This window comes from Natator depressus, chromosome 1 (genome assembly GCF_965152275.1).
Source record: "Natator depressus isolate rNatDep1 chromosome 1, rNatDep2.hap1, whole genome shotgun sequence".
NCBI classification, from domain to species: domain Eukaryota; kingdom Metazoa; phylum Chordata; order Testudines; family Cheloniidae; genus Natator; species Natator depressus.
Genome location: NC_134234.1, coordinates 332,304,866 through 332,323,582, shown reverse-complemented (window position 1 = coordinate 332,323,582; position 18,717 = coordinate 332,304,866). Strand labels below are relative to the sequence as shown.

At 42.7% G+C, this 18,717-nt stretch overlaps 1 protein-coding gene across 8 annotated transcripts in view; it reads right to left on the bottom strand.

Moving 5' to 3' along the window:
* The window catches only part of FRMD4A (FERM domain containing 4A), a 552,335-nt gene that overhangs the window by 400,201 nt on the left and 133,417 nt on the right, over positions 1 to 18,717 (bottom strand). For 2 of the 8 annotated variants that reach the window (XM_074942601.1, XM_074942599.1), the window contains exon 1: positions 6,445 to 6,969. The exons of 1 other annotated variant lie outside the window; for it this stretch is intronic. In XM_074942601.1, the coding sequence (XP_074798702.1) occupies positions 6,445 to 6,672 (228 nt within the window). In that variant the 5' untranslated portion in view covers positions 6,673 to 6,969. Of the gene's footprint in view, positions 1 to 6,444; positions 6,974 to 18,717 lie in introns of those variants that run through there. 5 more of the 8 variants (XM_074942600.1, XM_074942608.1, XM_074942597.1 and 2 more) reach the window with 5 other exon arrangements.

Below are 18,717 nucleotides of genomic sequence, written 5' to 3'. Positions count from 1 at the left end.
ATTATGCCGTACTTTAGTGCATGCCAAGTATTCACAAACAACTGGCTTAAGCACACAGCACTGTGACCTGCCAAGAATTTCCTTCAGCATGACCTTACAGCCCAGAGAGCTGTGCAGTCAGTTTTCCCCCATAGATCAGTGCTTTACTATCATCATGAATGGACCATCATTTTTCCGGCATTATCTTCCTCTTAGCTTTCCGTTTTACAGCAGTACTAACTTTAAGACCATTCACAACTGATACCTATGTAACCTTATGATTCATGTCTCACAGTGGGAAGAATTTTAATTCTTTATTTGCAGACAGGCAAACATGGTAAACTGCTTACTGAAATGACTAGGGTAGGTAGCCATTCAGCGAGATCCTTCACCACTTATTGAAAAGCCTTGAAGCCTCTACATTGTACAGTAAGCTAACTGGATATGCAACCATGTGTCCTACCCTTGTCGCTCTTCCTCTTTTGTGTTCCATACCCTCTTATTATATCTTATTCTTATTTAGGGCTAGATTAGGTTACTCTTGCTTTAGCTTCACAGTACCTAAATCTAGTCCTAGTGACTTCAATAGGACTATTAGTGGAGTGAGGTGCTAGTCAAAGCAAGTAAGGTATCAGATTCGGTGGGGAAATCTGTTCCCATAGAAACCAATGTCAAAATTCCAGGGGCCAAGATTTCACCCTGTTTTTTAGCTAGAAAGCTCTTTCAGAAAGGGATTGGTTTGTCCCGGGTTTGTCCTGCCCCACACGACTGGGATCTTTTTCAATATAAACAACCATCTCTACCAGCAGTACAGCGGCCCAGTTCCCACCCAAGATATGCAGCAATGGTTTACTATATATTCTAAACAATGCACGCTTGCTGACATTGTGCCCAAGTGCAGTAGCAGTTCAGACATTCAGATACAATACCATGCTGCACTGATACAAAGCAGGATTGGGGAAGGAAAAGAAAAACCCACCTTGTAATTTGATTTTTTTCTATTTTTTAAAACGTGAAGCAAAACCAATCAGGTAACACTATATTGACTGAAGAAATGTTATGAAATAGACACCACCTCCCCTTTTTATATTCTACTCATACTTTAAAATGCACCTTAACTTTTCTATAGGAAAGATCTATTCAAATATGAAGCTAAATTCTGCTTTTGGTAACACCCATACAACACCTACATGTGTAACACTATGATTAATAAAGACAGACCTAGCTCTTCATTATTTTTTTGAATTATACTTTACTATCTACAATGTCAGCACATCTCGCACACAGCATCATTAACCCCACAGCGAGAGACAGAGGCATCCTTCTAATTTGTTACACAGAATATTGTACTACCCTCAGATATTACTGACACTTTGCAGATCACCTACTATATCTTATACATGGATAACATACCTGGTGGCAGGGGGAGGAGTTTAGAGCTTTGGGTGCTCAGTGCCCATTAGAAGTTAGTGGAAGCTAGATATTCAAATCCCTTAGGTGACTGAGAAAATTCCACCCTCTGTACACTAGCAATGCCCAATTTTCATAGGTAGATATCTAAATAGGACACCCAAATTTAGATGTATAAGTGCCTCTTTATATGTGATTTGAGTTTCCAATGGAGCGATGTGCATGTTCTGTCGGAAAACTGGGCCCACATGGTGACCTGTCAATGTTAATACGTCATGCAGAAGTTACATGAAAGATTCCCATATATTGTATTACAACATTCGTGTAATTCTTAAAGATAGAATAAAAATGCTTAACCCCGATTCACCAGGGCACTTATGCACATGCTTAACTTTAAACACATGAGCAGTCCCACTGAGGTTAAAGTTAAGAACACACTCAAGTGATTTGATGGATTGGAGCTTAATAGAAAATTTTTGTTAGGACAAAAAAAAAATGCACACCAGAGTTTCTCTATTGTTTCTGAAAACTTCATTTTTCAGTTCACATCAAGAGGAGACAATAAAAAAAATACAGTAATCAGACATCCAAGACCTCTAACTACTGAGTAGAGCTGGTTGGGCATTTTCTACTCCAGAAGTCCCTCTCCCATTTCCCTCCATCAATCTCAATGGCCCAGTGACTCCATCATCCAATGGCTGTCAAAGTAAGGCAGAACATGGATGCAATATCTTCCAGGGCTTATCAACATTGCTTCGTAAGGAATGAACTTATCTATAGAATACACAAGGGGTAATTCAACCACTCAGAAGGAGTGATCTAGTGGTTGAAAAATAAAGAGTCTTTAATGCAGCCCCAAGAAAGGTTCAACAAAAAACAGTAACACCATGGGAATTTGCTAATCCCAAGAACCTATAATAAACAGATAAAGTTAATAAGATTCAATAACAGAGACCAGCCCCATTGAGAGCTCTATCTACACATTGCACACAGTATTTATTGAGTTCCCTAGCTGAATTCTCTGTATACAGAACACTAAAAATTCATTATCTCTAGATGCAATGCTTAGTCAATTCAATGGTAATTAATCTCCATTTACCCTCTGCATACATTTGTGAACAGATGAAAAGTTCACTCAAAAGTTCTTTCAGTCAGTCCAAAGAAAACATATTGCTTTGATAATTCCCCCTCCCCCTTTGCAAACCCATGCTTCCCCAGGAGAAAAACAATACACAGTTAGCCAATTTTGCATGGTTCAAGCCAGGTGCTCATTGCAAATTCAGTAGCATACATTGGCATGTGTTAGCTGCAGAGAAACTGAAATTACTGAAATTCTTATGCCAGTATAATTCACCGAAGGCAGCGCATTGAGGATTAAGGAGAACTGTTGAGTGCTTGAGGATTATAAAACAAATCAAAAGGGAGTGTCTAGTTATATTTATACATTTCTTCCTTCTTTTAAAGACCAGCTGTATTCCATCAACTTCCTAATCTTTTAAGGTGGTATGTTGCATCACCATTGTATGTGTTCATTTGTTAAGATTTCTATTAATAGTATTGCATATGTTAAGAAACACAAACCATGCTAGGCAGAACAAAGAATCCAATTGATATGTGCTGGTAATATTTAAAGTCATAATTAAGTCTGATTATCCTAGAGTGGTAGTGCATCACTCCCTTATTTTAAGTCATGTGAAATATGGCCATCAAACACAAAAATGCAGTCAAGGTGCACAGGTGCATTCCACTTAGCTGCCTTAATTTTAATTTACCATCACACTACTCTACTTTGCCTTAACCTTACTCATATTTATGTGCCATTTAGGCAAATTTTAAGGTATAAATGCATTAAGCACCCATGATTTACTCTGGTGAAGTCTATTACATGGTATACTGCAATTACTGTTTGATGTCCAAATTACCTCAAATATTTTCAAGTGTTGCTAAGTTATTAAGTAACCATGCTATACAGAAACCTAGCATGCTTCAGTGACCAAATGGATCAACATTTTATGGAATCTGAAACTCAGATATAACTTCCATGCAAAATAATAGACTGAAGTCTCACGTAGGAGCATAGCATTAGAAGAGAAAAGGAGGACTTGTGGCACCTTAGAGACTAACCAATTTATTTGAGCATAAGCTTTCATGAGCTACAGCTGTAGCTCACGAAAGCTTATGCCCAAATAAATTTGTTAGTCTCTAAGGTGCCACAAGCCCTCCTTTTCTTTTTGCGGATACAGACTAACACGGCTGCTATTCTGAAACCTGTTATTGGAAGAGTGTTTCTAATCTTCAAATTAACAGAATCTCATTCACAGTAAGGCCCCTTTACTCTTTTCTAACAGCGTAAAGAAAGGTGTGAATGCAGTTTACATCACTTTTTGGCCCCTTCACCCTGCCAAAGTACTGTAAAAGGGACTTAGTGTACGTAAGAAGCAGGCCTATTGCTTTTAATTATCCATGTAGACAAATGAGCATTCTGTGTGGGTTTGTTTTAAAATGCGCTCTCTAGATTTGAGCATTTGAAATAGATCTGCACGTGATTTCAGGAAATGGAAAGTTAAATTTTTAAAGCAAATGTTCATTTGCACCTCATCATAATGCAATGGAAAAATTCTAGCTATCTGCATTTACTGTAAGATTTTATTTTGTGAGGTTATTGTATTTATATTCAATTCTCCATTAGGCAAGGACTTCGGAGAGAACATAAGTGAATTAAAAATATACCTTGAAGTAATTTTCACATTGCTTTTGCACACAAACCTAAATATAGACTCTGACCTTTGTTACATGGTGTTACTCTGGAGTAATTGCATCATGGAGCTTCCATGGGGAAATTCCAAATTTACTCCAATTTAACCAAGTTCAGAATCTGGCCTTATACCTTCAGTGGAGTTACTCTGGCACCAATATAAACAAAATGGCGGTCTGTCTTTAAAGGGGTGACTCTGGATTTACACCAAGATAATTGCGATCTGAGTCTGACCCTTAGTATTCTATCAGAACACAACAGGACCGAGAGGTCTGGGTCTAAATTCCCACAGATTCCTCTGAAGGAACAATAAATAACCTTGAAGACATAATTGTCACAATGAAGTCTTATTAACAGTATTACTATTAAATTCCAGGTTTCAGAATAGTATATATATCTACTATATGTTCCATTCTATGCATCCGATGAAGTGAGCTGTAGCCCACGAAAGCTCATGCTCTAATAAATTTGTTAGTCTCTAAGGTGCCACAAGTACTCCTGTTCTTTTTATTAAATTCCAGCTGCATTTATGATGCAAGTTAGATTGACAAGCCGAATATATGGCTAGGCGGCCAGCCCACTGGCATTAAATTTCCAGCTCTTTTACTCTATCATTTTTATAGCTGTATGTGCATTTACCATAAATGATACTGCAGGTGTGGATATTAGTCACATCCAAATGTAATTCCAACCTTAGCCTGATAACGCACCAATACCATGCTACCTTGCCTAAGGCGAGAATTTCAAAAGGGTGGATACAGGAACACACAATGGAAACATCACCCCAAACGTTACCGACTTTCCCTCTGTGCAAAGGAAGATGCGGTTGTCAGTCTTTGAAATCTTGTTGCAAATACGTCTGATTAAAACACACGTTAGAAGAACTAAGTGAAATGGACATATCCACCTTTAATCATAGTAAGTGCAGATGCCTGACCCGAAATTACCATGTGAATCTTTCGTTTTCTAAAATGCCGTCAGCAACATTGTTTTATCACGCCCAGCAGAGGGGATACACTCTAACGCGAACAAGGAATGGGGATGCCCCGATTGGTTTCCTCATTCCCAAGTTGCCATGCAAAACAAAAAAGGAGCGAGACAGTGATACAAATCATCACTTGGATACAGGGTTATGATGTAGCCCTTTGTTGGCAGTATTGTGTTTTTAATAGTAAAAGCTTGGAAACAGAGGTTTAAAAGTACCCAGTAATGAAGGTAAGAGTATCCGTGCAGAACTCCGGGTAGCAGAAATGGGGGAGCGGGTTTACATCTTCCCCCCCCCCCCGCTCCACACACACCCTTAAATGGTTTGCACGGTGGACAGCCTGGCTGCTGCCGAGAACTCTCATTCTGTACCAGTTCTCTCAATGCTAAGCTACGGCAGACTGGAGCTGGGTCGCCCAACGCCGTATGTGTCGGTAGCGACTGGGTAATGTAGGATCGGGATCCACCACCCCCGTCTTGAAATATGCTGCGAGCCCTGAATCTCCTTCGAGGTCCGTGGAAGCGAGAAGTGCTCTCGCCACAGGAATACTTGGCACGTGGCAGGAGAGAGTCCTCAGTCCCCCCTCGTACCCTTTAATCCCACAACAGGGACCAGAGAACACCTTTCTGGCACACCAGATTTTGCAGAACCAACCCCACTCACTGGGCTTTCCCGCCCCCGACTGAATGTACTTTGGGAGCTCAAAGTTCCCGAGTGGAAGGCGGCCCCGCTAAGGAGAGCGGAGAAGCCGGGGGACCCGCCGGTCAAACCGCGCCTGGAACCCGCAACACTTTTACTTTCTCTTTCAGAGCGCGGAGGCAAATGCCCCGGTCCGCTCCGCATCCGCAGGTCGGCACGCGGGGCAAGAGCACGCACCGGTCTCTGCCTAGGTGGGCGCTTTTCCACGCCTGGAAAGTGTCGCCCCGGCCCCCGGCAGCATCCCCGCCCCGCGGGTGGTCATTCAATGGACCAGCGCCCTGGGTGTCTGTGTGCACACACACACACCCCGTACGCGAGAGGCTCAGGTGGGAAACTCCAGTCAAGAGCGGACTGTCTCCCCCGAAAGGAAAACTCGTGGGCAAAGGTCCTCTCCGGCGAGAAAGAGCGATGGGGCCAGGGCTGATCTCCCTTTGCGGCGGCTCGGCTCGCGTCTCCACAGAGTCGCCTTCCCAAGGGCAGTTTTGCAAGAGCCGGGAGACAAAAGCGGAGCGAGTCTCCTGCTCGCCCAGACAGCCCCGCGCCTCCCCTCCGCTTCCCAGGGTGACAGCAGCTTCCCAAGGCATTAACCAGCCTCCGCCCCTCTCCCCGCGCCTACCTTGGTTCTCATCGGAGACAGGAGCCCTTCCATTGGGGCTGGATCCTCATGCCAATCCGTCCTCCAGTTTAGTTCCTCTTCCCGTCCTCGGTCATTCCCCCATGACCAACAGGGACGCGTCCCTTCCAGCCGAGGAGCCACCCAGCCAACCTGGCGAACTTGAAACCGGCAGCCCCGTGGAGCACCGTTCCTGGTGGCGCTCTCCTCTCGCCAGCCTCCTCTCTGCATAAGCTGCCTGCAGCCAGATTTGTACCGGAGTCTCTGACAAACGCTCCCTGTCTTACGTAATGCGTTCAGCACGGGACAAGTGATCTTAGCCCAAGCCCAGGGATCAGGTCACACGGGACAAGCCCGGAGGGTCCGGGACTCTGCATTTCCTGTGGTAGCATGAGGAGGGTTATTAATAAGCTGAATTTTCTCGCCCCCTTTTGTGTGGCTGACAAGTAACCACTCTCTGGAGTCGCTAACAAGACGGACAAACGTCACAATTACAGGTGTGGCGAGACAGAAGATTTTCTGGGGTTATTATTTAAACACCATATTCCAGATCCAGAGCTTTAAGCAACATGCTCTTCTCAAATACCCTATTCAGCACCGCAGGCAGTTCCCGAGCAGCTGAGTGGAGTATCAACTCCGGAGGATGCTGAATACACCCGCCCCTGTCTGTTTCACTCCAGGGTGCTGCTTGTAAATGAAAGACCCAGAGGAAAGAGGATGGGATGAAAGGAACCCAGTGCTGTAAGGCTGGAGAGCAGCAGGCCAGCTGCACTTGACGTTTCCCTGTCCTCACTCCATGGGATCATGTCCTCATTAGGGAAAGGCAGGATGATTTCGTAGCTAAGGCGCTGGATTGAGATCCAGCGGATGCGGGTGGAAGCCCTGACTGTGCCACACACGCTTCCTGTGTGACCTCGGTCAGATCACTCTCTCTCTGTACCTGCGTTCCCTGTCTGTAAAACATCTCTCTCCTTATTTTCTTTGTGTATTCGAGCTATGAGCTCTTTGGGGCAGGGAATCTCTGTGTGGATCTTCAATGCTTATTTCCTCTAGAAGCAACTACAAAAAAAAAAAAGCAGACACTAAACATAACCCATGCTATTTACTAATATTAGAGAAGCACTAGGAGGTCTAATTGCAATGAGCCCCGTACAAACACATGGTAATACACAATCTATGCACTGAACAGCCCTACTAGAAATCCACCAACAATGTCACAGGACAAAAGCACCCCAGATCATGCTTCAGGATCCTATGAACAGAGGACTGGAAGGGACCTCCTGCATCAAGTCCAGTGTCTATCACAGGCAATTTAGTCATATAATCCAGTTTATAAATTTATTATAGATTCTAAGGCCAAAAGGGAGCATTGTGATCACCTGACTTCCTGTATAACACAGACCATAGAACTTCCCCAAAATAGTTCTTAGAGCAGATCTTTTAGAGAAAAAAAATCCAATCCTGATTTTAAAAATGGTCAGTGATGGAGAATTCACCATGACCCTTGGTAAATTGCTCCAATGATTAATTACTCCCATTGTTAAAAATTTACAGCTGATTTCCAGTCTGAATTGGTCTAGCTTCAACTTCCAGCCATTGGATCATGTTATAGCACTCTTTGGTAGAATGAAGAGCCCATTATTAAATATTTGTTCCCCACATAGGTACATATAGACTGTAATCAAGTCACCCATTAGTCTTCTCTTTGTTAAGCTAAATAGATTGGGTTCCATGAGTCTACCACTATAATGTATATTTTCTAACCCTTTAGTCGTTCTTGGGGCTCTTCTCTGAACCCTCTCCAATATATCAACATCCTTCCTGAATTGTGGGTACCAGAATGGGACACAGTATTCCAGCAGCAGTCAAACTAGTGCCAAATATAGGGTAAAGTAACCTCTTTTGGCCACAGTGTCACACTGGGAGCTTATGTTCAACTGCTTATACACTACGACCCTCAAATCTTTTCAGAGTCACTGCTTCCCAGGATAGAGTTCCCCATTCCATCGGTATGGCCTACATTCTTTGTTCCTAGATGTATACATTTACATTTAGCCACATTAAAATGCATATTGTTTGCTTGTGCCCAGTTTACCAAGCTATCCTGATCACTGAGTCAGTGACCTGTCCTCTTCATTATTTACCACGCCCCCAATTTTGGGGTCTTCTGCAAATTTTATCAGTGATTTTGTGTTTTCTTTCAGGTTATTGATAAAAGTGTTAAATGGTGTAGGGCCAAGAGCCATTCCCTGCAGGACTCCCTGGAAACACACACACTCGATGATTCCCCCCAATTACAACAACTTTTTGAGACCTATCAGCTAGCCAGTTTTTAATCCATTTAATGTGTGCCATATTAATTTTATATTTTTCTAGTTTTCAAAGTGTCATGTGGTACCAGTCAAACCCCTTATAGAGTCTAAGTATATTATGCCAATACTACCACCATTATCAACCAAACTTGTAATCTCATCAACAGAAGATATCAGGTTAGTTTGGCAGGATCTATTTTCCAATCATAGAAGCATCTCAACTTTGATGCTTCTTTGAATATCCAGTAATTTTTTTAGGTTTACTCACCATTACCAGAGTTGGGCCTGAATGAAGCCCCCCCCCGAATGAAGCTGAACACCCGTAAACTTTGGGAAAGATAGGATGTGAATCCAGATACTGACCCAAGCTTTGAAGTTGACCCCTGACAATAGATGAACCAAATCCTCAAACTCTAAACACCCACAAAGGCTGGGAAAGTTTAGATCATCTGGATCCAAACTCTGTGGTACTGTCTGGTCTTTAAGGACAGCTTGGTCTTGAAATATGCTGAGAGCTCTCAATCCCCTTTGAGATCAGTGGAAGATAGAAATGCACTCTACACAGGAATACTTAGCGTGTTGCAGGACAAAGTCCTAAATCACCATCATACCCTTACATAGAATTAATATGATCAAAGAATACCTTTCTGGCACACCAGTCTTTGCTAGGGGTGTTTAATCAAGAAGTGTATGGTGATCCAGCTGTCTTTATACACCCGTACACTGTGATAAAAGGAGAGTCATTCACAATACAGTAACATTTCAGAGAAGTGGCAATCAGTGATCCTGTCCTGTCTTGTCATGCCTGAAATAAATCCCTGTAAAATTTCCTTATGGTGATCTGTATATTCACTATGTCACTAAACAGGACAATAAGATCAGCTGCTGTGTTACATTTTGTGTGCGCGCTGCTCGGGGATCATGTGACCAGCCAGATCATCAGCTGAACAAAAGGTAGTATCAAGGTGTTGCCACGGTGACTTCCCAGCAGTCTGAATTGCTATGGCATTGTAAGAGGAGGGGGGAAAATCCCAATCACCTACTGTAGCAATGTTGAAACATACCTTATTTTTAGAATGTGCAGCATGTAGAACACTAATGAATATTTAACGCTGTAAGCGTCTTTCCTGCTTGCTTTTCTTTTCGTGGCTTGTTTGCTATAAATGCAATGTTTGCCTTTAAAAAGAGTATGAATTACATTGCGATTATGCTTTTTCTTTCACAGCTTCTTCATCTTCTCCTGCATTTTGTTAGACTCTTATTAAATAGCACATGCTAACAAATGGAGGCCAAAGCACTATACCCATAGTATCAGCAAAACAAATCCCACATTAGAAGGGAGCAACGTAGTCCTGGGAATACGTTAACAGAACAGGAGACATGGATCTGGAATATATTCCAGGCTCTGCTACTGACTTCCTGCATGACATTAATCAAGTTACTTGGGGCCAAGTTGTGATTTTGAATACAAGTCCATGTAACCGAGTAAGAGCAGCCCAGATACTCCTGCAGGCCCAACATACAGGTAGCCTGCGAAAGAGTAAGTGGGAGCTGTGTGTACCTGCTTACTCCTAACTAGAGCTGGTCAACATCTTTTCATTATAAAAAGGGCCATGAAAAAATATTTTGAAACAAATTCAGACAAAAACCACAAAAATGAAAAATGTACAGATTTTCTTTCCTCCCCACTCTTCTCCCATGCCCCCCTTTTTCAATGGCCAAACGGGAAAGAGTACAGAACCCAAAACCAAAACCCTGAAAATTTCCTATATTTTCATGATACATTTTGAATAATGGGGACAGCAGATGGACATAGATAATGTTGGCTCCACCCCAATACTCACTGGCCAGAGTAGCCAACCTTGTGCATGGGGTGGTAGAATGTGCTACTGGTATAGGCCAGCAAACTACCATCTCCCCATCAAACAAGGAAGTAGTGGGGGGCAGTGGGGCACACTGCAACTCAGAGAGGGGTCTTTGAGGTCCAGTGCTATTGGGGATACTCCTAGGGTGATGCAGTTCATGCACTACCCTCTTGGTGAGGACTGGGCCTAAAGTCACAATCGAACCCATAACCTCTGTGCCTCAGTTTCCCTATCTTTAATACGTGGGATAGGGAGTTCTAGTCCTGTGCATTAGCCACAAAACTACTGAAGACAGGTTAGACTGACATACAGAAGATGATGTTTTGAGTTCCAGTCTCAGCAGAGGATTCATTTTAAGGTGAAGTTATAAATCCCTCCCCCCACCCTCCAAGTGGCTAGCTGATTCCTTTCTGAACGCCTCTATTAATACATGTAAAGAAGGATTTTTTGATCAGAAAGGTAAGTCTGTAACAATGTTGTGTTTTGGTCTGTGTTTATTCTAGCCTGTAACTTTCATAAAGTCAAATGTGCTTCATTTACAAGTCATTTGCAGGGTTGTGGCTTTAGTTGTTTTGAGACTGCCAGCACTACAAACGCAACCTGGGGTGCCTTAAAACTAAGGCCAGGTCTACCCTACCGACCTACACAGATATAACTACATTGCCAAGGGGTGTGAAAAACCCACCTGGGCTCGCTCACTACTCTGGATTCCAGTCCAGGGACCCTATGTCTAGGAACGGCAGTCGGCTTGCTCCCAGACCACGTGGCTATTTCCCTGGACTCCTTACTTCCTTATTCTATCCTCTGCCCCCCTGGGGTTTACTGGTCCTAACACTCTCCTTTCAGGGAGTAACTATAGGCTACTTCCCTGTAACTTTTTGGCAGACTGTCACCCCAAACTCCCCCATCCCTCTCCCAGGGAGTGACTGTAGACTACTTCCTCTGGAGCTCCCTTCTCTTCTCAGCTTGCTGCTTTCATAGGCTCAACCTGCCCCTGCCTAGCTGGGGTTCCTCACCAATTGGCCTTTGAATCCCTGGCTCTCCCCCAGGTGCTGCCTATCAGGTTAATTTAATCTGCTCTGCCTTGTGTAGGGTGGACAGCCCGTCCCACATGGCACTGATTTTATGGCAGTCAAAAAATAAAAAACCAACACAACTCTCTTTATTTGATTGCACCCTTAAGATCTAAATGACCCATTCCTCAGAGTTGTTCCATTCCACCCACAAAGCAATATTACGACTGTTAAAGTCACTGCTAAGATTTTTTTTTTTTAAGTGACAAGTCATTTTGGGTGCCCACGTTGGGATGCCAAGCACTTTCTGACAAGCATAACATTTTAAGTAGGGTTGCCAACCCTCCAGGATTGGCCTGGAGTCTCCTGGACTCGGCATCGTCCTCCTGGTGACTGTTGAAAGCAATCCAGGAGATTTTAATATGATATTTAAGAAAATGACATTACATCGGGGGGAAGGGGGGAAATCTCCTGGAATAGCTTCAGTCAGAGTTGGTAACCCTAATTTTAAGAGATCTATAAGTTAGGCACTTAAAAATCACTAGGGACTTTGGAAAAATCTTAGACTAGATGTAAAGATCCAGGCCAACAAATAAAGTAGCTTAAACCAAAGTCATCTTAGTAGTTAAAACTTTTGGCACAAAGGCAGCATAACAATTATTTGCTCTCATATTGGCTCTTCTATCCATTGCCCTCAAAGCAGTTTGATAAAATTAGTCTCCCAACACACTAGTGAGGTAGGCAAGCATGATCATCCCCATTTAATAGATGGGGAAATGGACGCAGAAAAGATTGTCCCATGGCCATGCAATCTGGAGCCGAGAATAAACTGCGGGAGTCATCCACATCCTAGAGCAAGGGTAGGCAGCATTGCCCAGTGGATAGGGCACTGACTGGGAATCAGGACACTTTGGTTCTATTTCAGCTCTGCTACTGGCCTGCTTTGCGATCTGGGTGAGTCTCCTAACCTTTGTCTCAGCTGCTTCTTTTGTAAGATGGGGCTAATGAGACTTACCAGTGTTTTGAGATCTATAATTGAAAAGTGCTAGATAAGAGAGTCAGTTTTCACTATAGCAGAGGAGATGGGCCTCAGGTCTCCTAATTCCCAGTAGGGTGACCAGATGTCCTGATTTTATAGGGACAGTCCTGATTTTTGGGTCTTTTTCTTATATAGGCTCCTATTCCCCCTCCCATCCCGATTTTTCATATTTGCTGTCTGATTACCCTAATTCCCAGCTAGGTGCTATAACCACAAGGCTACCTTCCTGCCTTGTCTCCTGATGAAAAGGTTGCATTGTAAATATGAGTAAAGGTAGATCATAAATGGTAAGTCTCTAAGGTGCCACAACGACTCCTCATTGTTTTTGCTGATACAGACTAACACGGCTACCACTCTGAAACCTGTCACCAAGGCACTGAATTTAGCCTTATGAAGTAGAAATCCATCAACTTCATGAAAAAACTCATACAGTTACAGACAGAGGCATCTGATGAAGTGGGTTTTAGCCCATGAAAGCTTATGCTCAAATAAATTTGTCAGTCTTTAAGGTGCCACAAGTACTCCTTTTCTTTTTTCTAAGTACTAGTATAGTTGTGGTCCTGGATGTTATCAAGACATGTATGAAGCCTTTTATTAGCATACAAATTGTATGAATATATATTTTCAGCAGTAAAATGGAGGACTCATTCATGCACTTTGTAATCATCCAGACAGGGCACAGTGTTCAGCGCTATGTATATAGCAACAGATGCTAAGTGCGTTTGCATTGCGAGAATGAATCAACACAATGGGATAAAAGAAACTGTTTTTGCAGATAGCAATGTCAAGGACTCCACATCCTTATCAAGATCTAGGTCAAATTAAATGCCGGTTTTTAAAGCTACATCTCAGGCAAACCACAGCTATTATGCACTCTGTGAAAACGCTACCTCTGACTATTATGTTCTCTGTAAGAACAGTCTCTGATGTAAGGTGACTTCCCGCCTATCCTGTAAGTGACAATAAATACTCTCACTGCCCCATGCACAATGCTCAGACAGGAGAGAAAACCTTAGCTCTATACAGGGCAGGCAAGGCATCAAAGAGGAAACCATCAGTATTATATGAGGTGTTTGCATGAAAGGAACCTCTCACTGAAATGCTCAGTTGTACAGGTAGACTCCTTTCCACCACGTTCGTCAGTGGAAACAGCTTCTTTCACTGGCTGCCTCACCCTGATTTTTAGAAAGGCCAAGAAGCTTCCCACGCAACATAAACACCTCCACTTTGTGCTTGATAGGAAAGCCCCCCCCCCCCACTTCCAGTGCTTTCAACGGTTCTTTAGAGAGACACTGCATGTAGAATGGATTAAAACCTATGAGCAGATCCCTTCTCTTAAACTTCCCTCTCACGCATTTGCCCTGACAGAATCAGCTGCTCAATACAAATCAGAACTGAGCAGCAGACTAAGCTTTTAAAGTGTGACTGTACCTGGAAGAGTGACTCTAAAAATGCCACAGAGAACCCAGGATTTATTCCATCACAGCTCCAACTGTGAGCCCTGCTGTGCAGCCAGATGGTCACTCTTAACAAGTCCTCCCCCTCTTTCAGCCTCCACACCCTTCAAATACTTGGAGAATCATGGCATCACTCTGTGTGACCCTAAGAACTGCTCAATGCCAACTAGGAAAGCGGGTTACAAGGATAGCTGGATCATGGTACATACATTCTGGTTCAACAACGACTGTAATGTAAGATCTTAAATGAAAGCCAGGATCACACTGTTCATTAATATTGTTGTGAAATGTACATACAGTTGCTATGTAAAAAAAGTTATGTATGTCTAGTGACACTGTTCCTAAAGTCTGAATCAAGGCAGGGCTGATAAACAGGTTTCTGCCAGACAAAGGTTGTCTATTCACCTGTGAGTGTTCAATGGATAAGAGGCTGAATACTACATGGGGATGCCTCAAAGCAGCTTGGGGACTGGGCTGCACCTACTGTTTACCTGCAAGGCAAAGTAAGAGCTGGCATAGCCCAGAGCAGATTGTTTGCGTGGCTAACAGACTAGAGGTTTAAGGGAGCTGACATGCAGTAAAGCACAAACAAGTCTTCCTGTTGCTGGAGGCGAGATGGGATAAATAAGGTGACTCATGGTCCTGGGCACCCTGAGAACCATCACACCCTGGCACTGGTTAGTCAAACAAAGCATTTTGTTTTTTTCCAATTTTTTCTCCAGCCCCTTGGTCATTTGTAGCTCTTCTCTGAATTTCCTCTGCTACCTTAGTGATCTCCTTCTCATAACAAAGAGCCCAGAACAATACAAGGTATTCTAAGCATGGTTGCATTCCTTACTCTGTGATGTGATCCATCTATCTATACACTCCTGCTGCTTTATTGCCATTTGCGGTGCAAGATTCAGATCTACTTTACTGTGCTCCAAGAGCTCCAAACCTTTCCAAGTAATTCCCTTTTAGGGACGCTCTGCAGCCCAGTTTATTATTTTCCAGATTTTTTTTTGCACTTTTGCAGTTTGAATTTCATTGTATTTAGGGAGAGAGAGTGTAGCTAAGGCAATGGACAGAGACTCAAGAGACCTAGTTTCTATCCCAGGCTCTCCCACGGACTTGCTTCGTGAACACAAGCAGAATATTTCAACTCTCCATGCCTCTGTTTCCGGTCCCACCCCTTCACTATCCAAATGGGAAGTTATTTGGGACAGGGACAGTCTGGGACTATGGGTTTGTACAGTTCCTAGCCTGGTGGCATCCCGATTTCATTAGGAGCCCTCTATGTGCTACTGTAATACAAAGGCATTTCTGCACATCTTTCTGACCTTCTTAGATCCCTTCTCTGTCTTTATTGGTGCAATGAGTTGTTTACAAACCTCCCCATTCCTTCCAGAATATTAATCAAGATGGAAAATACTGATCCCTCCAATACCCCACTAGACACCACCCCAACTAGATGCATTGATGTTTATGTTCATAGACTTCACGTCTATCTCAGACGGTTTCAATCTACACAACTATCCTTACTTTCTTCAAAGCGAATTTGAGTGAATATTTTAAGTAGGATTTCATGAGGAACTATTATCAAATGCTTTGTTAAAATTTAAGTGCCTGATCTCCTTCCACTGAAGTCAATGGCAAAGCTCACAGAGCAGGATTAGACACTATCTTACATCTACTGCATTCCTTGCATTCACTGAGTCTGTAATTCTATCGGACACAAGGATTAAGGCTGTATACCATGATTTTCATTCGTTATCATAAAAGTGTGCTGATTACTGGTTATTGTTCCTCTTGGTGATAAGAGAACGTTGTGATTTACCAGGGTACAATCCAGACCAACGAGTAGCTGTATCACCCCTATCCTATAATCTTGGGTACCCCTTACAATGCCTTCCTAGTGTAGTCTCCAACCTGGACTGCTCACAAATAGCCTTCAGCATTTAAATCACTCCCAGCTACATCTGTATATGTGCAGCAGCCAGCCAGCCACACTTGGGCATTTACAAGCCTTAAAGACTACCACAGGGTGACCCCAGCACACTCTCAGATTTCCCCTTAGAACTTTCATCTTGTACTGCTCCCAGACACTACAAATATATTAAGGCAGTTATTCCTTTAAGGGAATAATATGCACACAACTTGTTACCCCAAATGGAGTTACCCAGACACTTCAACTGGAGTAGATAAAACAATAAAACACATCTATTAACTACATAGAGACAGATTTCAAGGGAGTACAAGTAACAAGGCATAAAAATCAGAAATGGTCATAAGAAAAATAGGGGTAAAACACTTACCGGTGCCTAACAAACTATATTAGATGCAAAGCAAAGTTTTCTCACCCAATGCTTTCAGCAGTTTTACTGACCAATGTGTTTAGTCAGGACCCCTCCCCTATAGTCTAAGAACTGCTTCCTGTCTCTTCAGGTGCAATGAATGCAATAGACAGGGGTGGGGGGAGGGGGGGAGTTATCCCTCTGTTTTATAGTTTCAGTCCCCCTCTTGAAAAACATTTCCAGCTGAGACCCAGGAGACAAGGAGTCTATATCCAAGGGTGTTCCCTGCTTTTTTCCCCACCTGTTTCAACTTCCTTTGTTTTCATTCCCTGCTTGTGAGTCTGTTTACTGCTTAAATGCAAATTTAGGCAAGTCCACATTCCTTCTTTTGTTTTGGACAAACCTGACTTCTTCCTGGGCAGGGCTGTGTGGTTTGAAAGATGTGTTAACATCATCATACAAGGGAATCTTATAACTTCAGTTACAGTGTTGCCATATATATTTTACCAGGACAATACTGACAAGCAAATGATGAGTTTTCAAATTATGCCTTACAAGGCACACTTTGCAAAGATCATGACAATAGTGTGCAGGGTATGAATAGAGGGGTGTATTCCAAATGTATCTGATTGAGATACTTTCACTTAATATCCATTCCCTGTTTTACTTGGGACAAGGTTCAATTAACAAGAAAATCATTGTTAAATGTATTTGTCCTGTTTTGAAAGTTGGAACCATGCCAGTTTTTCTCCTCCCCTCTCAGTCCTTTGAAAACTTTTCAGCTGTCCTTTATTTTGCAAAGATAATAGCTAGTGGTTCAATAAGTTAATTAGCTAATTCACTTTACAGTGTTAAGTCCATGTACCACCTGTATGTGGGGACTGGTGGAATCCAATCTCCCGAAGCATTTCCATACCTGCTTTTAATCTACAGTTACATGTACAAGTTCTTCATTACTTCTTGACTGTCCATCCCTCTTTCCCTTACTTAGCTTATTAAAAACAATTTCAAAGCAGTGGATCATCATCCCTCTAACACACAATTCTGAGCCTAAAATGGGATTAAATAGAATCAAAGTAAGAACACATGTAAGTAGTTTTCTCTCCTATTGATTGAGGGAGGATTTATAGGTTTGCCTTCCACTAGTGCTAATAGGAGTTATGCAACTGTTTTCCATAGTTTAGTGCATGTTACATAGAGAATAAGAGCCTGCAATAGCTGCTATATAGAGGGGCTACTCCTGTAGGACAAGCACTAGAGATTCTGCTTTGATACTGGCAGTCCTAGCTTTGCTTTCCACTGAGGAGCCATGATAGAGGATTGTTACACACATGGATTTTTTTTAAAGCATTCATAGGAGCCTGGGTCTAATATAACAGTGTTGCCATACAGTTACCAAAGCTACAATGAGTAAAACTAGGAGGTAACCAGATGCAGGTGGTTAGGGGATTTATTTGTGAGCATTTTATCACTGGTATCCCAGTCTGGTTCACCCAAATACCACTCAAAGCAGTACTCTGAGTCATAGAGAATCAAGACACACCGTGACCAAGCCCATGGCGAACTTTATATTTCATTTGATCAACTTTACTGATTTATGGGCATGGAATAGTTTGAACGTCTTGCTGGCTCAGTGGCATGATTTCCTGAGGGAGGGACTGGTTGAGGTTTGCTTTCTTCACAATCCCTAAATGCATCAAGGTGCATTATGAAGAAAGGAAGGTCAGTCTGGTGGTTGAGAAGTAGCAATCAGAAGGTGCAGGTTCTATTCCCATATCTACCACATACTTCCTGGGTGATCCTGAATAAGTCACATGGCAAATCCTTCTATGCTGAGTTCCATCTCTCTGAAAGAGGGGATGTTACATACCTCAGAGGGACGTTGTGAGGCTAGATTAAGTAATAGAGCTCCTCACATGGAAGGTGTTACAGAAATACAAAGTATTATTTATAGAAAGAAATCATTCCAGACCCAAAAGATACTTTTTCTCCACACTAAAATCAGTCAAGCAAACAGCTCATTGCATTTTAAAAAAGAAAAAGTGTTTGGCACAAATACCAACAGCTCCTGTAGCCAATTATACAAAAACTGAGCTGGGCACAACAGCAGAGCTGCTCACTTAAAATGCAATCCTGCAGTCCCAATCCAAGTAAGAGTCATATTGAAGTAATACGGAGTTGATCTCGATGGACAAAGTATTGCAGGTTTGAGACCAGAACAAGCACTTCCATTCTGTATGGGTAAGGAAGTACAACTGTGGTCAGAGAGTCAAGAAGCTACAAAGGAAAATTGCAATCCAGGAAGTTCGAAGCCAGG